Genomic DNA, 23470 nt, shown 5'->3' with positions numbered 1-23470 from the left:
AATTAGTGCCGACGATAATTTTAACGAATTTTATTATCGTAAATTGGAATGTCCTCTTATACGCGCTCTTAAATGAACTAAGATTAAGTTCTAAGTCAGTGTAGAAGGAAAGCTAATTCATTTTTTCAAAACCAGTAACATTAATTAGTTAAATAAATTGTCGTTGGCTTACTTATTTTTCTTTCGGATAAATACAAAATCAATAGATATAATGAAGGAAGAAAAGAGATCTTGTTCATTTCAAAAATAAAATAAAAAGATCTTGTTAAAAATGGCGTAGTTAATCTTGAAATTGATGTGGAGTCCATGACACAATATTTTGAGTAGAATTTTGCAACATCTTTATTCTCACAACATAACTTAAACAAAGGATCTGGAATGGGAATGAGTGACCCTTGCATTTCTTCCCCACTCCTATATATTCTTACAGTTATTGGTTTACAATAGGAATAAATAGCTTACATTCAAGAAAAAGAAGAAAGAAAACCTTGGGATCGAGACCTGTAACTCGATCCCCGAAATTTATCATACCATACACAGCTTTATGGCACCCCACCAATATGGAGAAATGAACCTGCTAGCTAGTCTTCTTCAAGGTTTCTGAGCAGAAAAGATGATGAAAGATTGGTCAACTTTGCTCGAGTAGTTTGTGAGACCGCACGATGTACACAAGTCCTCAATCTCTTCCTCCCTAAAATAATTCCCGCTGGGAAGTACCCTCTGCCACATAAATTAACTCCTTAAAACCAATATGATGCCTTCATGAGAATTCAGATCATGGAATACAAGTCTGTCAACATATTTTGGACAATCTAACTAAAAATTTGGATGTATATTGGTTTCACCATTACAGATCCGTATCAAAGGAGCTCTCCATCCTGCCAAGATTGGAATTATTGACCAGTAATATATGAGAATGCATATTACCTCATTGAGTGGTTTGAATATCCAGGAAGTACTTGAAGGACTAGACCGCAGAAAAGTGGTCCCAACAAAGATGCCACCACTTCGTAATACACGAGTGATTTCAGCAACCTGAGAAATGTATGAGAATTGATCAGTTGGTAGTGATTTATTTATTAATTTCAAGCAGCTTCTTGACATCATATCCTTAGATCCCTCGCACAAGTTAAAAATTCTTTGCGGAATGAGGTCGGATTTATAGCAAATGGAAGGCTGTATTAGTTGAAACAAATTATAGTATTGTGATGTTTATCATATACTCATTTTACATATATTTAAACAAAAATTATAATTATTTGAATTAAAATTACAATATTGAGAACATATTCATTTACACTATTTACATATAATTAAACAAAAATTACAACATTGACAACAAATTTGTTCAAAAACTTGTAACAAGGTCGTAGGTGGTGTAATTACTATTATTAGAACTAAGATTACACAAAATATGACTCAACATTACTACTTTGACAACAAATTTGTTGTCACATTTATAAATATGTGTATGAGATACGGGTATGTATTATAGAATTTTCCGTATTAGTTTCCATAAACATGTTATTGGTTTTAAAACAATTTGATTGGATCCGTACCTATGAATAGAAATATGAGTGGGGAAGGAGAAGCACTGAACCAGAGTAAATTTAAATTAACTACACTTACAGCGTTGGAAGGAGATGGCCAGCAGTGCAATGCAGCGCCGGCATGGACAGCATCAACTGAACATGATGTGAATGGAAGCCTAGAAACATCGGTCCTCACAATTAAGAACAAGATCACTGCAGTTGTTAAAATCGTACTTGCATGGTTAGGATAGACATCTCATTTTTTCTTGTACAAGAACTGGAGTGAGAGTAGAAAAAAAACTTACGTAGCCAAAAAATTAGTAGGGTCTCTCATAAGATAATCATAGCACTGGAGAAGCATATTTTCAGAAAAATCAAGTGCCACAACTCCTGAATAGGTCCCAGATTTGGCGAATCTTATCGCGAACAAACCACTCCCACAGCTAACATCCACCAGAACACCACCTTCAGTGGATTTAAAGTAGTCCTGAGCCATTTTAAACTGTGTGCGAGAAGTAAAAATAGAAAACTACATATAAGTCATTGACAAACAATTAAAAAAATTATGTAACTTATATTAATATATGTTGCGTACGTATAGAAATATATAGTACGTGTACACATACATACATGTATAGAAGAAGTTAATTATGCTATTATGGGTAAGTATAAAAGGCTAAAGCAATAAGGAAAATATTGGGACGATGCATGTTAAGCAATTAAGAGAACATACTTCTTCATCAGGACCTGGGAAGCCATCTCGTCTAAAATACTGACGATAACCTTTTTCATAAATGAAGGACATGAAGGATCTCCTGAATAACTCAGTGCCAACTGGTTTAACTTCAACGTACTTCTTCAATCCAGCAGTAACAGTGAGATCCAAGTAGTTGTGTTCATCACTGGAATACGACTTGTAGCATTTCTTGCAGTCGAACGATGACCTGCATATTGCTTGCCTACCGAGAAAAAAAGACAACCAAGCAAAGTACGCGCGTAAGTACAAATACAATTTAAGCACAAAGCCGTTGCCTTCTTCAGCAATATATCCACTATTAACTAACTGATTTGATCGAGTACTCACAGGATTAGACCAGGTGGGCCTTTTCGTATTAGTGGTTCATAGCAAACTGGGCAGGATAACAACTCAATCTCCGAGCTTTGACTCTCATCAGTCCTTGAGCTCTGCTTATTGACAGATGATCGAGGGAGCCATCGCCATGAAGTTTGATTGATTCGCTATTGCTCCTGCAGTGTCTATTTTTTTTCTCTCTCTTTTTTCTTTCTTGCTTTCTTTCTTTTTTTGGCATGAGATCGAAAGGAGTGTGATGAGTGTATATAGGTACGAAGCAACATTAGTGTTTTCAACAAACACAACCACCTCAGTAAGGACGGATCAGGCTCCCCAACAATAAAAAACAGTTGTGTGCATCTAGAGTTATTGAATGACAACGGGAAGGAGGTCCCAAAATTACTTATCTCACCTTCTATGGATGAAATTAACGTACTATGGATTAATCTGATATTCTGATTGATGTTCTCTCCCACCTTCCAAGGTTCTGGATCACATTTTTAATGATAAAAATGTATCGTATATAATGATTGTCGATTTGTCGTTGTCACATTCTGGAAGTCGATGAATAATAAGTACTTACCTCTCTAATAGGCTTGAATATCAAAGGAGTGGACGGTCTAGACCGCAGAATCGTTCCAATAAAGATGCCACCCCTTCATAATATACCGAGTGATTTCTGTTAGATATTATGTTTTGGATAGAGAAAGTTTTGAAAAAATGGCTATACGTTGCGTGGTTACCGGAGAATAATGGCAGTTCCATACGTTTGTAAATGTATGCAAGTGTGTGTTGTTTTGCTTTGGTGAATAGGTGGGTAAAGAGTTATTAGAACTTGGGAAGTGTATGGAGACGGTGGCACTTACGCGAAGTTCAAATATGCTCCTCAAACATTAGCATTGTAATATTACTAAAAAGGAAGATATAAAATCATATATAGCAAAATTGGAAGACAATTTTGTGACAAAAAGGTTGTTTTCGACCAAAATTTTGATGGTTTTTATTACTGAAATTTGGAATGTTTTTTTGTGTGCGCTCTTAAACGAACCAAAATCAAGTTCTTTGTTAAAATAAAAGGATAGCCGGTGCATTTTTTCAAAATCAATAATATTAACTTGTTAAGTAATTTTTCATTGCCTAGCTTATTTTTCTTTCAGACAATGACAAGATCAAGAAATATAGTGAGACGTGAAAAGAAATCTCGTTAAAATTTTTGTCCAAAGTCGCGTAGTTGTGGACTCCACGACACAATGTTTTGAATAGAATTTTGCAATGTTTTTAATTCTCACAATGTAACACGAACATAGGATCTTCCCACTCCTATAGTTAAACATGGCATATTTTCTTACAGCTTTTGGGTTACAATAGGAATAAATAGCTTACGTTCAAGAAAAATAAGAAAGAAAAGCTTGGGATGATGGGATCGAGATCTATGACTCCCCGAAATTTATTATACGATATCACAGCTTTATGGCAGACCACCTATATGGAGAAATGATATTCAAACGGCTCTCAAAACCTAGCTAGTGTTCTTCAAGGTTTCTGAGCAGAAAAGATGATGAAAGATTGCTCAGCTTTGCTCGAGTAGTTTGTGAGACCGCATGATGTACATAAGTCCTCAATCTCTTCCTCCCTAAAACAGCTCTGGCTGGGAGGAACCTTCTGCCACATATATTGACACCTTAAAAGTTAAAACCAATATGATGCCAGTCAGCTGTCAACATATTTTGGGTAACCCAACTAAGATAAGTTTCACATTTTCACCATTAAAGATCCTTATCAAAACTCATAATAGTAAAACATCAAGAGCTCTCCATCCTGCCAAGATTGGAATTATTGACCATTAGTATATGAGAATGCATGTTATCTCTGTGAGTGGTTTGAATATCCAGGGAGCTGAAGGACTAGACCGCAGAAAAGTGGTTCCAACAAAGATGCCACCACTACGTAATACACGAGTGATTTCAGCAACCTGAGAAATATAAGAGAATTGAGTTGATGGTGATCATTTATTAATTACAAGCAGCTTCTTGACATCGATAGAATCCTACACACGTTAAAATTTCTTTAACAACACTTACAGCATTGGAAGGAGAGGACCAGCAGTGCAACGCGGCGCCACAACTCCAGAGTAGGTCCCAGATTTGGCAAATCTTATCGCGAACAAACCACTCCCACAGCTAACATCCACTAGAATACCACCTTCAGCGGATTTAAATTAAAGTAGTCCTGAGCCATTTTAAACTGTGTGCGAGAAATGAAAACATCATGCATGTAATTAACTTACAATAATGTTGTGTATAGACATATATAGTACGTGTACGCATACATGTATAGAAGAAGTAATGCTATAATGGGTAAGTATATATAAAAAGCTAAAGCAATAAGGAATATTGTCGACGAAGTTAAGCAATTAAGAGAACATGCTTCTTCATCAGGACCTGGCCGGAAGCCATATCGTTTAAAAACCTAACGACAACCTCTTTTATAGATGAAGGACATGAAGGATCTCCTGAATAACTCAGTGTCAACTGGTTTAACTTCAACGTACTTCTTCAATCCAGCAGTAACAGTGAGATCCAAGTAGTTGTGTTTACTGGAATACGACTTGTAGCATTTCTTGCATTCGAAGGATGACCTGCATGTTGCTTGCCTACAAAAGAAATAAAAAGACAAACAAAGAAAGTATGTAAACTACAAATACAATTTAAGCACAAGGCCTTTGCCTTCTTCAGCATTAATTATCCATGTTATCCACTACTAACTACTGATTCGAGTACTCACATGATTAGACCAGGTGGCCCTTTTTGTATTAATGGTTCATAGCATACCGGGGCAGGATAGCAAATTAGCAACTCAATCTCTGAGCTCTGCTAGCTTTTGAACAATATTAATTTACATTCCAAAAGTACTATGTATCTAACATAAGTGCACGAAAAGGTCAGAAGGCAGCAGTGGCGGACGCAGAAAAATTTGTCAATGGGGGCGGTAAAAAAAAATAAACGACTATAAAATAAAACTTCGATTAATAAAACAAAACTTCAATCAGTACATTTTATATCAAATAGATGGATCGATTTTCATTTAGTACATGAATTACGAATAAAGCACCCAAATAATTAATATCATAAACAACTGGAAGTAGATTATTTGAGGAATCAAGCTGACAAGCAAACCGAAACCATCTTATCCAAATACAATAATAAAAGTAGGGGGCTGGAGCTGAGTATTAGATCTTATTACCAGAGCAAAAATAAAGTTTCTTCATCTTTGTATTAATGATGGTATCATCTTGCTCTCTTCTCCAAAACCCATTTGTCTGATCATAATGATGAAGCCATATATTAACAATATGGCTGCAAGACACCATCTGCTTTGATCAAAAGAGAACAAAAGGTTATTTGTAGAAATGGTACGTAGAATGAAAGTCTACATCTTTCATTGCTACCGTTTTCCAACACTTGGTAAAAACTGAATCTTTTCAATTCTCGTCTTCAATTTAGAGTCTTGGGCGATAGTTATTAGAAAAATTTGCATCTTACTTGCTATAGAAGTGGTATTGAAACGATCGCAAAAAGTACATAGAGGGGTAGATCAGAGAGAGGAAGATGCAAATGAAAGTTCTGATTTTTCAATCGGATCCATTTACAATGAATGAAACATAATTTTTGAATCTTTCGATATTGATAGTATAGAAGATGTTTAAAACCTTGTTACAATTTAATGTTAGTAATCATCATGTACTTCTAAAAAAAAATAAAAGTCAAAATTGATTAATTGTGAAATCATGCACCTAGGGTCCTAGTAAGTAGTATGTGAAACTCTCATAAATTAGAAATAAAAAATTAAGAAGAGAAAGACTTGTAGAATTGTAGACAAGCCGGTGTATGTTTTTTTTTTCTCTCTCTCTCTCTTTTCTTAATTTCTTGCTTTCTTTCTTCTTTTGGCATGAGAAACGAATGTGATCGGGTACTGTATATATATGTACGAAGCAGCATTAGTGTTTTCAACAAACACAACCAACTCAGTAAGTCAGGCTCCACAACAATAAACAACAGTTATGTGCGAGGTACTAGAGTTCTTGAATGACAACGGAAATGAGTCCCAAAATTTAATTCATTTGTCTTTCTCGTAAACAAAAATAATAGGGTTATTATCACAAATGGTACCTGAACTATACCTCAATTTTATCGATGGTACCTGAACTTCAATTTTGATCACAACCAGTACCTGAACTTTTCGATTTCATTTTAAATGGTACCTAGAGCCACCTCCAGTCACTATTCCAACTAAAAATGGCATGTAAAGGCAATCATAGTGATGATCTTTGATGATTTCAAGGGTTGCGATCATATATAGTGATGATTTTTTTGGTAATAGACTTGCCTTGAATTTTTTTTTAATTTTTTTATATTTTAGATTTGGCTTTTTTGGCCGGAATAGTGACCGAATGTGGCCTTAGGTACTATTTAAAATGAAATCGAAAAGTTCGGGTACTGGTTGTGATCAAAATTGAAGTTTAGGTACCATCGATAAGATTGAGATATAGTTCAGGTATCATTTGTGATAATAACCCAAAATAATAACATTAGAATACAGGATTTAAAAAAATTTAAATTGAGTCTCCACAACTCGTAAAATGATAGTTTGGAGCTCGCCTTGTTACCATGTTCAATGATATAAGCTTACTTATTACAAGCATTTTTCCTTGCAGCTCTAGAAGTAAAAAATCTGTACTCTTTTCTTTTTTGTAGTAGCTAGGGAAATAGGACTTAGGATCCGTACTTCGTGGACAGATTTTGTCTGTGTAAAACTTTGTGTAAACCTTTTCTGTGTGAAGCTCTATGACAACCTTTCTTGTGTGAAGCTTTACAACAAACTAGCTTTTCCGTGAGAAGCTCTATGACAACTTTTAATTTTCTGTGTGAAAAGACATGTTTATTCCAGATCCGGATCCTCTCTTAATCTTTTAGTTTGCCTACCTATTTAAGAAGCCTTATTTTTTCCTTTCACTGCCCATCTTTCTTTTGTCATCCTTTGGAGTGCTCACTCTTCTAATTCCTCTTCATTAAAAGCCATCAGCGATTAACCCAGGGGAGCATGAATTGATCGAAAATGCAGATCCCCAAATTCAAGGGATGAAGAACAATCCCAAACAAAGAGAATAAAATCAATCAAAAGTAATCAAACAAATTGAAGGATATATCTCAAATCTTAGAATGGAAATTGCAGAAAACCAATCGAAGAAGCAACGCCAGTGGATAGATGATCGTGTATCAACATGAGCCATGGAGACTCTGACACCATGCTATCAAACCCAAAATGTTGAGTTAGAAACCAAAAAAAAAACAACCCAAAAAAAAAAATTTAGAAAATTGAGAGCCCTATGTCTAAGAGTTTGGCAGAACCTTGCACATGTGGTTTTTATAAGTCTAAACTAGGGCTGTCACTCGGTCGGTTCGAATCGGTTATAGGTATTACCAACTTCAAAACCAAAGCTTTCGGTTTCAAAACTGAGCTACCAATTACCAACCAAAATTTTCGGTTTTTAATTATATCTACCAAATTCGGTATTTCGGTTTTCGGTATTACCAACTTTAGAACAACTAATTCTTTATAATATAAATTAGAATGAACAAAACTAGGTTTTGGAATTTTATAGTCATAAACTTTGTATTCATCTACTAATTATAGCTTTCTTTTGTATATATGACATCAAGTGTTTTAGCAATTTTCAATAAAACTAGGTTATTTAACCATCTTTGACTAGGTTACTTAAAATACATGTACTATTAATGTAGTATATGTAGTAATGTTCATACTATTATAAAAGTTTTTATGTTTATTTCTTAATATACATGTATGTATATTGAAAACTGTAGTATATAAATCTAATATTTAGATAATCGTTAGATTCGGTATTTACCAAAACCAAACCAACTTTTTCGGTAATTTTCGATTTCGGTTTTATCGGTGTCGGTTACCACAAAGTCGGTTTACCGAACCTAAAACATCGGTTAGTATTCGGTCGGTTTGGTAATTACCAAACCAAGTGGCAGCCCTAGTCTAAACCATCGATTGGTCTTTTTGTGTACATGATAATTAGGGTTTGGCAAAACATTGCACATGTGATTTAAGCTTCCTAATTTGTTCTAGTACGCTCATCCACATATTTAAAAGTGAATCAAGCTGCTAATCGTACATCTAAGCCAAACCTTATATGTAAATTAGAAAGAGACATATGCCATACATGGAAAACCATTGAATTAAAACATGGTTTGGCAGAAAAGGAGCTTAAAATCATATGTGCAAGGTAATCCATTTAGGAAACTAGGATTTGAGTACGTCCTAGTATGAAATTTATGTAATAAAGGAGCTTGATAGAGGATCTGCTCCCGAGTCCCGATTACCCCACCCCACCTATGCCATTTGAGCCAAGGCAAATGAACAAAGAATATATTTTTTGTTAACATAACAAAACAAGAAATCTAATGAATCCATGTACAGAGAAATGGTAGTTAAATGGCTCCAACCTAGTCTTCAATTCTGGTTTCTGAGCAGACCAGTTACCGAACTCATGGTTTCTGAGCAGAAAACATGATGAAAGATTGCTGTACTTCGATAGAGTAGTGGGTGAGACCGAACGATGTACATAAGTCCTCAAGCTCTCCCTCCATCAAGTAGGTATTGGTTTGATGGATCCTCTGCCACAAATTCAAACCATAAAATCAATATATATATATATATATATATAGGATTTTTCTCAGGTGCGGACGTCCATACCGAAATTTCGGTACGGATTTCCGGTTTTCACCCACTTTCCGATCACATATTTTGATCTTAACCGTTCAGTTTTTAAGTCCTAATGTATAGATCATCTCTACAAAATTTCAGCCAATTTGGTGATCGTTAAGGCATCCAAAACTGCAATTTACACGAATGAACCGAATCTGTCGAACCGGAACCGTTCGTGTACATTGTTGTAATTTGCAGTTTTGGATTCTTTAACGATCACCAAATTTGCTGAAATTTTTCAGAGGTGATTTATACATTAGGACCTAAAAACTGAACGGTTAAGATTAATTTTTCACGTGTTTATTTATAAGTTGCTTATTTAATTGCCTTGTGCCAAATCCAGTCTTGACACGTGGCAGCTGATTTAATTAAACCTCACATATTTTCTCTCGCGCACGCAAACCACACATAGTTTTTAGGTCCTAATGTATAGATCATGTAATCAAATTAATGTCCAGCAATTAATTAATCTTAACCGTTCAGTTGATTAATTAACACAACTCTATTCTTTTCTGTTTGTTAATTGTTCCTCCGATCTCAAAGCACATACGAATGCATCCTCGCTCGTATCGACCATGCTAGACTAGACTGAAATCCACTATTTCGTCTTTTTTTGAAAACTCCAATTAGCTCCATTTTCACACGATTTCTTTCGAAATCCATAATTATGCTTATTTACTATAAGATAAATAAAAATATATTAATTACAAAATATTTTGTTTGAAGAGTAGCTTAATTCTAGTGTTTAGAAAGCAATTACACGCACAGAAATGCGTATAGTCATGTATTTTGCAATTTTGTATTTTTTTTTTTGACAAGATTTGGTCTAGGCGTCTAGCCCTCCTTGCTATGTATCTTTTTTTTCTTAACTATTAATAAATTCGGATAAGAACGACCGACACCGTCCTCATGCTTCCAACCTTTTCCACTTTGTAGACAGATTTTTATCCATGTGAAACTCTGTAACAACCTTTTCCATGTGAAAAGGCATGTTTATCCCACGTCACCTATGCCATTTGAGCCAAAGGCAAATGAACAAATTAAGACGGTTCTTTGTTACATAATAAAACAAGAAATCTAATGAATCTATGTACAGAGAAATGATGGTTAAATGGCTCAAACCTAGTCTTATAATCAATATTTATGGTATATAACCAAGCCTGTCATATTAGACTGAAAACTCAAACATTTCGAATCAATCATGCTGGATTTACTACAATTTCATGAGATCTCCAATTTCATTTACCTAGCTAGCCTGCCAAAATCATAATAGACAAGAATGAATCACATGCGGCTCTGAATTAGAAGTACAGTATTTCACTTTCAATTTTTAAATGCCGTAATTTTCTTTCTCTCTTTCCTGTACTGCCTAGGCGAATTCAATAATCAACACACAACCACACCACGACTAACAAAATGTACTATCGATTAATCTGATTGATGTTCTCTCCCGCCTAGCTTCCAAGGTTCTAAGCATTAATCCACCATGAAAATCATGGATCATATTTTTAGTGATAAAAATGTACATCATTATAATCGATCACATTTCAGTAGTCAATGAATAAAGACTAAATTCAGTTTACTCCCACCACTGGTTTCTAAGCACCCGCGACTCACCTCCACTATCATTGTGCTCCTCAATCTCCGACAAGTCAAACCCAACCTCCACTTCGTCTGGCAATGCTTGAAAGCGATCTTATGCGCCGACACCTTCAATACCTAGAATTGATTTGGACACCCACCGGCTCTATTACCCGTAGATGGTCCCCGGGCAACTTAACCCATCTTTCCGACAACCTCAAAAAATGATGCAGAATTTTTTTTTTTTTTTTTTGGGTGGAGCAGAAGAAGCATGTAGTATAGACAAACTGGGTATAGCAGAAGAAGAACGAGGCATAGTATTCTTCAATTTTATTTGTTTATTATTTTATTTTTTTGAATTTAGCCCAAAAGTTATTTTGAAAATTTATCATTCTTAGAGGGTGAAATGCTAAAAAGTGGAGCCCCATATCAACTCTAACTCAGCAAAACCAATCGAAGAAGCAATGCGATGGATAGATGATCGTGCATCAACATGAGCCATGGAGACCCTGACACCATGCTATCAAACCCAGATTATTGAGTTGGAAACAAAAACAGAAAATTCAGAAAATTGAGAGCCCTGTGTCTAAGAGTTTGGCAGAACCTTGCACATGTGATTTTTACGAGTCATTGGTCTCTTTGTGTCCATGATAATTAGGGTATGGCAAAACCTTTCACATGTGATTTAAGCTCCCTAATCTGTTCTAGATATGCACATCCACGTATTCAAAAATTAATCAAGCTCCTAATCATACATCTAAGCCAAACCTTATATGTAAATTAGAAAGAGACATATGCTATACATGGAAAACAATTGAATTAGAACATGGTTGGCAGAAAAGGAGCTTAAAATCACATGAGCATGCTATTAGGGAGCCTAAGTCACATGTGCAAGGTAATCCATTTAGGAAACATGGATTTGAGCCCTAGCATGGAGTTTATGTAAAAAAGGAGCTTGAAAGACGGTCTGCTCCCGATTATCCCACACCACCTATGCCATTTGAGCCGAGGCAAATGAACAAAGAATATAACATAACAAAACAAGAAATCTGAGGAATCCATGTACAGAGAAATGGTAGTTAAATGGCTCAAACCTAGTCTTCAGTTCTGGTTTCTGAGCAGACCAGTTATTTAACTCATGGTTTCTGAGCAGAAAACATGATGAAAGATTGCTGAACTTTGACCGAGTAATTGGTGAGACCGCACGATGTACATAAGTCCTCAAGCTCTTCCTCCGTCAAATAGGTATTGGTTTGATGGATCCTCTGCCACGTAAATTCAAACCTCAAAATCAATATTTATGGTCATACAGTAATCGGATGAGAATTTCATACTCAAATACTTAATCTTTTAGGTAAGCATTTAACAGAGTTGTACCTTTTGTTTCTTACCTGTGCTGCTATGGCATATTCAGTAATCAAAGTAGTCGGGTGTTGTCTAATAAAATTATAAAATGGATGAAATTGATGTGAAGTTGTCAGTTTTGTTAATCCACCTAGATTAATATGATTTATTTGGTCTCCAACCTTGGAGGTTGTAAGCATAAATCCACCATATATGGACATGGATTGCAATGAGAATAAGAAAGTACGATCACATTTTTGTAACCAATAATGACAGTAAGTAAATCATAATTATCATTGATCACATTTTGGTAGTCAATGAATGAGAATAAGTATTTACTTCTCTAAAGGGCTTGAATATCCATGGAGTGGAAGGACTAGACCGCAGAAAAGTGGTTCCAACAAAGATTCCACCACTTCTTAATATACGAGTGATTTCAGCAACCTGCAAAAGAACATGAGAAATAAGATGGTGACTAACTAGTTAAAAAGAAATTCCATTACATCGATAGTTCCATATACATGTTCAAATGGGGCAGGAGATTAATATATAAAAGTCATTAGCGGTAAATCAGTTCAGATGCAAAATAAAGGTTCACCAGAGAACAGGAGATTGATATACCTAGCAGCAAACAACCTGAGACTAAATTGCCAAAATTTCACCCAGAAATTTAGTAAATATCTATATTTCTACAAACTAAAGACAAATGGTAAGTACTATAAGTAGTATTTATTTATAATAAACTGCGGTATATAATTTTCAATAGGATACAGTTAGGTAACTACATCTTGGGCACATTTGATCTTCACTCACTAATAGCATTTCAAGATCTCCACATAAAAGGTAACGCATTCAAAACATTTTTGACCCATGACAAATTTCTTTGGGGATATGTGACGAAAGAGAATGAAAGGTTGCATAGTCTACATTATCATGTTGGTCTTAAAATCATCCGGAGTAAACATAAAATCCACAAAGTCAAGCAAGTCCAAGGAGAAAATTAGAGGAGACGACACTTACAGCATTGGAAGGAGAGGGCCAGCAGTGCAATGCTGCTCCGGCATGTACAGCATCAACTGAACCTGATGCAAATGGAAGCCTAGAAACATCTGCCCTTACAAGAGCAAGATTCCTGCAGTTATTCCAATGATGTATAACAGAGTCAATTACAATAGACATGTCCTTCTCTTACTAGAACTGGACTGATGAGAAATTAGTAGATAAACTTACGCAGCTAAAAGAGTAGTAGGGTCTCTTGTCACGAAACCATAGCACTGCCGGAGCATATTTTCGGAAAAATCAAGTGCAACAACTCCAGAATAGGTTCCGGATTTGGCAAATTTCCTCGCAAACATACCACTCCCACAGCTTACATCCACTAGAACACCACCTTTGGTAGGTTTAAAGTATTCCTGAGCCATTTTAAACTGCGTAGGACACAAAAGTATGCTATAACTACCAATGCATTGTATGGACATATTTAGTTACTGTGAAACAAAACTTCAGTAATTCGATCAGCAACTGAGAACTGAGACATACCTCTTCATCAGGACCTGGGAAGCCGCCTCCGAAATACTGACGCCACCCTCTTTCGTAAATGAAGGAAACAAATGGTCTCCTAAAGAACTCAGTCCCAGCTGGTTTGACTTCAATGTATTTCTTCAAGCCAGCAGTAACAGTAAGATCCAAGTAGATATCTTTACTTGAATAAGACTTGTGGCATTTCTTGCACTCAAAAACCGACCTGTATATTGCTTGCCTACAATTACAGAACCAAACAGTAACTAAATTCACAAGTTAACACAAGCCTTTGTCAACAATCAAAACACTGGTCCATTTTGGACGAATGGGTTCATAAATTTACACAAAAAGTTTCAAGCTTTGAGTACAATGTACTAGAAAAAAAACACATCAAAAAGCTATTCTATGTCCAAATTGGACAAATGGGTTAATAAAACTCACAAAAAATGCTTCGAACTTCCGAGTTGGATCTACTAAAAAGAAAATCATAAGCATAAAGCCATTGCCTTTTTCAGCAAGTATTGACAACTGAGTTGAGTACTCACAAGTTGAGTCCAGTTGGGCCTTTTCGAATTAGCGGTTCATAGCATACCGGGCATGATAACAGCTCCATTTCCAAGCTCTCGCTTTTCTCAGTGGCCATGAAAATTGATCGAGTCTCTTCTGGGTTTCTGGATTGAATGTTGTTTATGTTCTTCCTATTTTCTTTGCCTTTTTTTCTAGTGTTCGAGAGAGAGAGCAATGCGACTGTGTGATAATTCCGAGTGTCATAATAATAATAATGGCCGTCTTCAACCAACAACAAACCCATTAAGTGTGACGACGTAGTAGAGTAGCAGACTCCACAACCACCACCACCACCACATCCAAGACATGTCTGATTTCCATGAAACACCTTGGGAGATTGGACCCTCTAAATCTGCAGAGGGAGGGTCTTTCCTTTTACGGCTCATTTTGAAACTCGAGGACGAGCTCTCTGACTGCACCAAAAAAGCTTCCAATGGAAAATTAAGTAAAAGTGAGCTATGCTCTGTTTCGTACATATCTCACTCACATTTACTACAGCTTCCTTGAAACACTGTTTGTGCAGAACAAGTCGAGCACGTGTTAATAGTGCATAGAATTCAAAACTTGTGCTCATGCTCTGCCTGGGTTTGGGGCTTTCCATTGGGCATGTTTTGACTTCTAAAAAATGTATAAGCATATCATATTTATCTCAACTATGCTTCAATGGGCATTTAGAGCAACAATAATCAGAGAGAGATAATGCTAGCTCGAAAATAATACAAGTACTAATCTATCTCACTGAGTTCTGACTTTATCACCGCGAGGGATAATGCTAGCTCCACAATACTAATACTATGTCTCATTGAGTTCAGACTTCTGAGTAAGCACAAGCAATCAAACAATTCAAACTCAAACCTACAGATAACTGGCATAATGTACAGAAAACTCTTTGGGTCAAGTCACTGAGTAATGGAAATCTCTAAGCACCCTTGTCTTGGACTTGGAATCCCCCTGTTCCTCCACCTCCAGCCATAAACTGCTTGGTGTACACGCGGTGCCTTCGTTCCCTTGCGTAGATTACCCAAAAGATCAACGATAACATGACTGCTGCAGATACCATTACCAGCCCAATGTAGATCCAGCTGCTATGTTTTCGAAGGCCAGGACAATTCCTATTACTTATGTCGGTGAATGTGTCCCTGACAAATGTGCAGTCTTGCAGATCAACCAAGAATGGACCATAAGTATACAGACCATAACTCACATTTACTGCAGCTTCCATTTGATCGTAGAAGATGGGAGTCAACCGTCCAGGAGTTATACAGATGCCTGCCGTGTTAACCTTACACACATAACTCTTCCACACCTGCTCAAGACAAAGTTCAAAGTGTTACTCCTTACAATGCTGACATAAATATTACCAAACCTGAAGAAACTGAAGGAAGCATGTAAATACTTCATTAACATTACCCGTGTGGCATTCTGCAGTCCCACCTCACCAGAGGCACACTTGCGATCAGTGAGATCGGTGTTGTATGGGTTGCAAAGAACAGGTAATAGAGGGCCAGACTGATTGAAATATAACGGTCCAAGTTGGGGTGGTGGATTGTTAAGATTTGAGATATTGTTGATGACCTTGTCTACCATGCTCACAAGTTTGTAGGTTGTATCCTTGGTGCGTGATGAAGTCTCTTGAGCAGTAGCATTGTCCACACAAGGGAGTAGATCATCTAAAGCAGTACGGGCAGTGGGGTGCTGGACCCATTCATCCATGGAAACACATGCATCTGCAACCACACTATGCACATACGAAAACAAGTTAGATGATATGAAATTGTAAGTCATGAGTTCCACAAGTTATTTCATCCATTCAAAGTTCAAAGACAATTACTGTTCATCTCTAGTACCAACTATGTGAACAACCCACTTCAGGATCAATTTTCCCCCAAATGTATGCATGTATAGCACAAAATGATCTAGGAAAGAGTTATTAAAGCACATACAGAAGGGAGTAGCTTAAACAAAATGACTTTATTTTGTTATTTTCCTTGGGAAACTAGGGCAGTTTTCCAGGTGGACAGAATATCTAAGAGCAGCCTTTCTATTCAACCAAACACGCTCGAAAGACTTGAAATGCTTCTGTTTTCTTTTCTTTCTTTAAAAGAGACGTATTTAATTGAGCTTCAAGCATAAGTGATAAACCCTTGATATGTTTACATAAAAAATTCTTTGACGAAATTTTATATCCGTATTTCAGACTGTATCCAAATGAGGGAGTATCTAAGAATCATAAGTCTCTGTTAGAACTTAGGAGATACAGCTTCCTCACATAAATATCTCTTGCATACATCACGACCGTCAAATAAATTGGATACTTCAGTTTGCTTACACATGTGCAAGGAAATGAACCTATCCAACTTCAAACGTTTATCATGTCCATATTCAAACACGATCAATATGCATGAAGATGCATCTAAGCAACCAAACTTTAGGGCACTAATATACTCTGTTGGAGTCTATAACATTAGCCTCTAAAAGAACAGGGATAAGAAAAACAGAAATAAATTATCTCCCAGAATCATTTAAGTTGTATCAAAATTTTTACCTAATAGGTCCGGCGACTACAATCATATGACTATCTAGAATATAGAGAATATAAAACCATAATAAAGTCCATTAGTTAGTTTACATCTGACAGGCTAAAATTAACATCTAAATGTCACATTGAAGGGTAAGATGAAAATCCAATATAGGTGTAAACTGTAAAGTGGAAATAATGTGATGTAATCATAACAAACAGTACTTACTTATGGAGGAGAAGAAATACACCACACAAAATGAATGTGCCCGCAACAAGAATCCACCCAATAATCACCAAGCTGCATAAAGTATGCAGGTGTTTGTTTAATAAATGTTTAGGAGCTTTTTATGAGAAAGGAAAAAGAAAAAGAAAAAAAAGATAAAAAAGGAAAGGTTTCAAGGGATTCACTTACAAGTATACACAAGCCTGCATCCCCAGAATGGAGAATACTGCAACAAGTATTGACGGAAAAAATAATTTAATGCTAATAGTCAGATCTTCAAAATCTCTGCCTCTAATCAAAAGAATAGAAAGACTTACAAAATCCAAGAAAGGCCAAACAGAGCATAACAGCAGCAAGGACAATGAGAGCCAGTCTTCTGTGAAACATAGCAAAAGATAAATTTTATCCAATGCGTTGTGGTCAAAGTTCAAGGCTCAAGAACTTTTAGATTTTACTTACACGCTATCCAATCCATCATCTATACGATTTGAATTCTTTTCAGTTGTATTAGAAAGTTTAGAGGCAGCAGAGTTGAGTTTTGTTATAGTCGTGTCAATGTTACTCTGAACATCTGATGGCAGAAAGACGGAGTCAACTCCAATCCGCTTAGCGGCACCTAGATAACCTGACAAATTCCGGAGGCTTTCAACAGTAGTATCCGCCTGATTCACAACATAATTGAGTGTCTTTGTTGTACTGCTGTGGAACTTTGCCTGACCAGTGTACAGAACAATGCATCCAACACTAGAATGGCCAGAAAAACATTGAAGGAAACCATCAGTTCATATGAATTATAAGCAGTACTTCTCTGTATATGTGTATTGAGAGAGAGAGAGAGAGAGAGAGGGGTAGGTTACATTGCCGCAACAGTGAAGAAAATAAGGAGGATGAGAGAGAGAGCATAGGCTGTTCTTGAATAACCATAAGGCTCTCTTGGGCAACAGCAGTAACAGAAACAAATAAAGGTCAAGCTTAGCCCAAAGATCACGAACCACAGACCAGCAATGAGAAAGAAGGGAACCGCAGTCCAAGCAACAGACTACATCACAAATTAAACATCACCATTAAAATATGCACTACTGAAAAACAAAATCAACTCATAGATTTCAAACAATCACAAACATAAGAACAGGATTTGAGAACCAAAAGACCCCACACAATATCAGCAAAACCCACAAAATCAATAACAGATAAAAAGTCCATGTTTTTCCTATCTGGGCACTGCTTTATCTTTCTACTCTTCATCCAATTTTGGTCTTAAGCAACATCAGTATAACTTAACCATCCCCAATTACTCATAAATTGAACGAAAACCTGAATGTCAAAAAAGTAAACAAGCAAATGACCCAGAAATGATTGGTTTTAAACATCCACAACATATCAAGAAACACAACCAATCAATTACAGATGTAAAGTCCCGGTCTTTCTTTCTGGGCCCTGCTTTATCTTTCCACTCAATTATTCATAAATTGAACTAAAACCCAAATGACAAAAACAAAACCAGCAAACAACCCAGAAATGAACACAGATTAGAGATTCCAAGAACTCACAGCCCAGTAATGATCATTGCTGATATTCCATCCACCAGTGTACTTATGAAAATCATCAAGAGGGTCCTTCCTGCGAGTCCTCTCCTTCGCCAGAATCAGAGACGAGTTCTGCAGATTCTCATCCGCAAGAGACCTTCTTGTATCCATTGTCATCACCACACCTCTCTCAACAACATCACCACCTACACCAAAACCAAATCAACAAAATTCAAAACCAAACCATAAAGCACCAATTTTTTAAATCAGAATTACATTCCGGACAAGAACAGAACCAAAACACAGTACCTCTGCCTCGAAATGTGTGAGAAATGTGAGTGTTTCCGGAGGTGAGAGCGATGAAGAGGAAAAGAAGCAGTTTTTTTGAGTTAAAGATTGACATTTTGGGTTCTGGGTTTTGGGTAGAACAGAGTGAAAGCCTAGAAGAAGACCAGAATGTGCAGAAGCTAAAACGGAACAAAGGAGAGCCGCGTAGAGGGTTTTGTTGTTTTTATAGAAGAAGAAGCGTCTGTTTGTGTTTAAGCGAGTGCGAGAGATACACAGAGAGAGAGAGTGGCGTGACTGCCACCTATATTCTCTGTCGGTATTTCGTTCCCTTACAATAATGCCCTTTTCGTTTTTCTCGGATTCTTTTTTTCAAATTTTAGAATTTTTTTTTTTTATTATTAAATCGGGAGTGAGGTAGAAAATCACGTCGGTTACGTTAGAAAATCAGTGATATACCCACTCAGTCAGTATTTCGTCCTCAAGAGTATCCTAACAAAGCCAAACTAATCCATCATCGTAGGCGCATGAAATATTAGATTTCAATCCACCATTTATTATTTTTATATTTTATTTGAAGTTAATTTTAGATTTTTTTGAGATATTATATCTTCCAGCTTTTCTTTTAAGTCACATAATTGAGCTGTCTATTTCTGTGCAAAAATTTCTAATTGAATCATTTGACTATTACGGTGTTACACTTTTACATTCGAGAACTGCACGTATGTATTTTGATTCGGTCCGTGGAATAACTTTTATGATAAATCTATTACCTGAAGAAATGAGACTGGCTGAATCAACCAAATTGGCCTTAACATTGGGTGAAGGTAAATATTGTTCATAGTTGGATCTTAAACCCCTTTTGAATGTATTTTATTGAAAAAAAAATATGTATAATAAAAATAAAAAGGAACAAATTGAAATTTCAAACGTAATTTTGAGAAAACACGAATCTTGGATTATAGTATATGTTTTCCATCGAGACTATTTTCCTACTAAACATCTACATAAGGTAAAAATGGATACAATGCCATTTGGCCTTTGAAAATATCTTGCTAGTACATTTATAGATAGTTGTTGGGAAATACATGATTATTTGTGGTATCAGAATTTACATTAATTGAGTAGTAGTGCTAATTAAGATAGGGCGGTCAACATTAGTTGAAATCATGATTTTTTTTTATGCTATATCTAGACTACTATCTTAGTGAAGAAGAAATTTGAAACGCGTGACAATCCTCTTGACCTTCTACTTGATTACGAGTATTAATGATTTGTAGATTAAAGTAGCAAGGTTTTCAATTTATATGGTAAAACAAGAAAGGCAGAATGAAAGAAAATGTATTGTGGTCACGAAATGATGAAGAGATTTATACTTATTATGTTGTAGGGTTTCTTCTTGATTCGACCATTCATATTACAAACTAGAAGATGATGAAATTGCTACATTTGGGACCATATTTATGTACGGCTTGGGTGGCACACATCACATGCAATATGGCATATGAGAATTGCTCTAAAAATATTGTGGTGGAGTTGGGTGAAAGACAAATAATCTTATCAAGTATAATTTTCGATATAGTCTATTAAATCTTTCAATTCTATTTGTCCAGACCTACTCACGAATCGAACTGAGATTCAATCCGTTTAAATTTGAAATAGCTCATTAATTAAAAATGAAGTTCAATTTGCACCGATATAATCATCCGAGTGGATCAAATTCAAGTCACTGCAAGTTTAATTGTAATTTCTTGTTTCTTTTTTTGAAAAGTGTAATTTCTTGTTTCTGAGATCATTTTATAATTTCAATATTGCAAAAATCATGAGTTCGATTCATACTGACATATGTGAGGGTGAGCTAAGCTAAGATTTTTTTTTTTTTAAGAGAAAGAAAGTCTAATTGTAATTTCATGAATTTTTGAAAAAGGGGTGTTTTTTTTTTTTTTGAAAAGGGGTGTTTTATGAAGAGATAAATTGGGTGAAACGTCCTTTCTTTTGGACAGTTATTGTCAAAGCCTCAATTATCATTCTTGGAATGGAAATTTATTAATAATCTTGAAATTAATAAAACAAGTTAAAAGATAATTGAGTGGAGTTTTTGGTCATTGTGTAACTCTTGCTACAACGTCGCCACACGTCCTCTAACACTTCATACTCTACTTTATTGATTTATTCTATAATTTTCTATAATGGAGAATTTGCTTTTGCTTCTCACTCCAAATTCCAATCTTCCATGTGGCAGCAACCAAATATTGACAGCCAGAAATCTTGAATACACATGATTAAACAACTCAAATCTTCTTCTTCACAAATGACTCATAACACGAAATTGAATTTCAACGATTTTTTCTTAATCATATAATTAGCTCATTGAAAATTATAACGATAGTAACATTAATTGATTTAATTTGATGGATTGTCATTGCCTCATTGCATTGTGAACTCATCATTCTGATAATGGAGGGTTGGCTGCCGACTCTTCCTTCAGGTGGGTAAACACGAAAAATTATTGTGTAAATCAGGTTAATTATTTCGGAATTTGAGATAAGACCTGATACTGTTTTACTTTTATCGAATCATTTTAAGTTGGGATTGCTGTAACTTTAAAAAAATGCATGAGCTCATTTTGGGTCTAGTACAAGACTTAAGATGCATGAGCTAATGTTGGGCCTGACCCAAGACTTTGCTAAGTGTGGACATTGGATTGGGATCACGAACTAGATTCAAGAAATGGTATGTGGCCCAACCCAAGATATACAATTGGGAGCAAAGGGATAATGAGTCTGAGTTGTATGGTATAGAAACTTATAAAGGGATATGAACATTCAAAACACAAGGTCATAATACATGTATCAACTGTCTCAGACCATATCAGTTCATAGCTCACACCCCTTTGCAATGGCTGCAATCTTCCAAACACTGCTCCCCATTTGTTCTTCTTCAAGCTCAAGGCAGACTCCATGGAATACTCCCTCCAGACCCATCTCAGATTCCATGGCCTCTTTGCCCATTTCACACTTATATAGGCAGCAAGGGCAAACAGCAGTCTCAGTTGCCTTCAACCCTTCTGGGAATTTTGACCTCCCTCTATATGATGATGAAGAAGGTAACAAACACCCTTTTTCTCTAAAAATAAAAGGTTATTAGTAAATTCCTAATGTGGTGCATTTTTGTTTATCCCTTTATCCAAATTCTAAGTTGTTTTTGTGGTGCACATTTGACAGACACATCTAAGGTTGAGCCTCCAATGCCACCAAGTGAAGGCAGATTTGAGATTGTTATTGACAATGATGTAATTCGTAGTCTCGACTTAACTCCATTTCATACTGTAACTGGCATTACTAATCCTTCATCAGGTACTTAAGCATCAGATAATGTACAAGTTGAAAAGAAACTCACATTTTTGTATCTAGAATTTCTGATGAAAGTTTTGTCCTGCTACTTATGTTGTATAGCCAAGCCAAAAGAGTACCTTGAGCGTACAATTGGCTTTACCATTAATTACACAAGAGAAGATCCTCGCGATCCTCGAGAGCTATCCGAGTTTCCTGATATAAGGCTATGGTTTTTGAGACTTGATGCTGCTTATCCTTGGTTGCCTGTGCTCTTGGATTGGCGAGCCGGAGAGCTAGCTCGTTATGCTGCTATGTTGGTGCCACATCAGGTAATAGACTAAGAGCAAATAACAATGTCACAGTTTGAGAGACCAAAAAGAAGCAGGCTTGTTTAGCTAATGGCATGACTTTCGGAATCTGAATTTGCAGATGAATATGAGGATGGGTGTTGTGTTCAATCCTGAGGCACTAGAACTGTTTGTTATGCAGAAAGTTTTTGTTGTGTACTTGTGGCTGAAGCAACACAACATTCCAAAGCCTAGATTGAAGACTAGTGACATGGCTAGAATGCTCGGGTTTGGTATTGGAGATGAGCTTTATGATTTGATTGATAAACATCCGATTTCCACATCATCAAAACACAAAGCCTAAAAGTCCCAGCTTAGTGTAAATTTTTGAACTGTGACAGTATATCGATGTCAGAGAGCAGCTGCTACTAACATCCATGAGGTCATCATCCTTCAGAGGCACACCGATTCCTTCAAAGTTGATACAGGTTTCGTAAACCTTTGCTTGTAAGTTGTCTAAGGAAAGGGCTTCATACATTTCCAATATATGCATATTGCTATGAAACTACACTGCATAAGAAAGTATACAATGAAGTTAGTTAGACAAAAGGGTTAACTAGGAAAAGAAGAAGCAGAAGCAGCTAGGCAATCCAAAAAACAAATACTGAAGCAATCAAGTGCAAACAAATTCTTAGTTCATTCACAAAAATTGGAAAACAGATTTAAAGCTACATAATTTGTTAGGGTGCTGGTGGTTAAGGATAGAAGGAGCTGCTACCAACATGCAAGAGGTACTCATTCCTCAGCAGCACACCATGATTTGTTTTAAGCTTTAACTTGAACTTTTGATACAGGTTTCATAAAACAATTTCCAAGCTTTT

General features: G+C 36.1%; 4 protein-coding genes and 1 pseudogene across 4 annotated transcripts; 1 reads left to right on the top strand and 4 right to left on the bottom strand.

Annotated features, from left to right (window-relative positions):
* Positions 1-326: 326 nt before the first annotated feature.
* Positions 327-3369, bottom strand: LOC133726874 (uncharacterized methyltransferase At2g41040, chloroplastic-like). Its single transcript, XM_062154513.1, has 8 exons — positions 3335-3369; positions 3188-3260; positions 2617-2771; positions 2266-2491; positions 1838-2034; positions 1630-1765; positions 928-1035; positions 327-720 (listed from the first exon to the last, which is right to left on the bottom strand). The coding sequence occupies exons 1-8, from the start codon at positions 3367-3369 to the stop codon at positions 592-594; spliced, it is 1059 nt and encodes a 352-aa protein (XP_062010497.1). The 3' UTR covers positions 327-591.
* Positions 3370-3887: 518 nt separating this feature from the next.
* LOC133726872 (uncharacterized methyltransferase At2g41040, chloroplastic-like) lies at positions 3888-5789 on the bottom strand (annotated as a pseudogene).
* A 4448-nt stretch (positions 5790-10237) lies between these two features.
* On the bottom strand, positions 10238-14884 carry LOC133709314 (uncharacterized methyltransferase At2g41040, chloroplastic-like). Its single transcript, XM_062135018.1, has 6 exons — positions 14391-14884; positions 13864-14083; positions 13555-13751; positions 13345-13456; positions 12664-12768; positions 10238-12245 (listed from the first exon to the last, which is right to left on the bottom strand). The coding sequence occupies exons 1-6, from the start codon at positions 14654-14656 to the stop codon at positions 12117-12119; spliced, it is 1029 nt and encodes a 342-aa protein (XP_061991002.1). The 5' UTR covers positions 14657-14884; the 3' UTR covers positions 10238-12116.
* A 206-nt stretch (positions 14885-15090) lies between these two features.
* Positions 15091-19239, bottom strand: LOC133709311 (uncharacterized). Its single transcript, XM_062135012.1, has 9 exons — positions 18992-19239; positions 18707-18888; positions 18014-18195; positions 17616-17900; positions 17474-17532; positions 17346-17382; positions 17160-17231; positions 15823-16150; positions 15091-15718 (listed from the first exon to the last, which is right to left on the bottom strand). The coding sequence occupies exons 1-9, from the start codon at positions 19083-19085 to the stop codon at positions 15332-15334; spliced, it is 1626 nt and encodes a 541-aa protein (XP_061990996.1). The 5' UTR covers positions 19086-19239; the 3' UTR covers positions 15091-15331.
* A 2534-nt stretch (positions 19240-21773) lies between these two features.
* On the top strand, positions 21774-23154 carry LOC133709322 (protein CHLORORESPIRATORY REDUCTION 6, chloroplastic). The gene is made up of 4 exons (XM_062135031.1): positions 21774-22073; positions 22192-22323; positions 22423-22631; positions 22732-23154. Exons 1-4 carry the CDS (start codon positions 21815-21817, stop codon positions 22951-22953), a joined length of 822 nt encoding a protein of 273 aa, XP_061991015.1. The 5' UTR covers positions 21774-21814; the 3' UTR covers positions 22954-23154.
* The last annotated feature ends 316 nt before the right edge of the window (positions 23155-23470 follow it).

This window comes from Rosa rugosa, chromosome 1 (assembly GCF_958449725.1).
Source record: "Rosa rugosa chromosome 1, drRosRugo1.1, whole genome shotgun sequence".
Classification (NCBI taxonomy): Eukaryota; Viridiplantae; Streptophyta; class Magnoliopsida; order Rosales; family Rosaceae; genus Rosa; species Rosa rugosa.
The sequence above is the reverse complement of the archived record's forward strand: the minus strand, read 5'-3'. Positions and strand labels throughout refer to the sequence as shown.

Coding starts and splice junctions, on each gene's coding strand:
- LOC133709314 (XM_062135018.1), bottom strand. CDS start 14,656: ATGGGTTTGTTGTTGGTTGAAGACGGCCATTATTATTATTATGACACT. Junction 14,084..14,390: donor GGCCCAACTGGACTCAACTT/GTGAGTACTCAA, acceptor CTGTAATTGTAG/GCAAGCAATATACAGGTCGG. Junction 13,752..13,863: donor TCCCAGGTCCTGATGAAGAG/GTATGTCTCAGT, acceptor TGTCCTACGCAG/TTTAAAATGGCTCAGGAATA.
- LOC133709311 (XM_062135012.1), bottom strand. CDS start 19,085: ATGTCAATCTTTAACTCAAAAAAACTGCTTCTTTTCCTCTTCATCGCT. Junction 18,196..18,706: donor GCAATGATCATTACTGGGCT/GTGAGTTCTTGG, acceptor TTTGTGATGTAG/TCTGTTGCTTGGACTGCGGT. Junction 17,533..17,615: donor GATGATGGATTGGATAGCGT/GTAAGTAAAATC, acceptor TATGTTTCACAG/AAGACTGGCTCTCATTGTCC.
- LOC133709322 (XM_062135031.1), top strand. CDS start 21,815: ATGTATCAACTGTCTCAGACCATATCAGTTCATAGCTCACACCCCTTT. Junction 22,074..22,191: donor TCTATATGATGATGAAGAAG/GTAACAAACACC, acceptor CACATTTGACAG/ACACATCTAAGGTTGAGCCT. Junction 22,632..22,731: donor CTATGTTGGTGCCACATCAG/GTAATAGACTAA, acceptor CTGAATTTGCAG/ATGAATATGAGGATGGGTGT.
- LOC133726874 (XM_062154513.1), bottom strand. CDS start 3,369: ATGGAACTGCCATTATTCTCCGGTAACCACGCAAC. Junction 1,766..1,837: donor CCTACTAATTTTTTGGCTAC/GTAAGTTTTTTT, acceptor TAACCATGCAAG/TACGATTTTAACAACTGCAG. Junction 721..927: donor TATTCAAACCACTCAATGAG/GTAATATGCATT, acceptor TTTATGTGGCAG/AGGGTACTTCCCAGCGGGAA.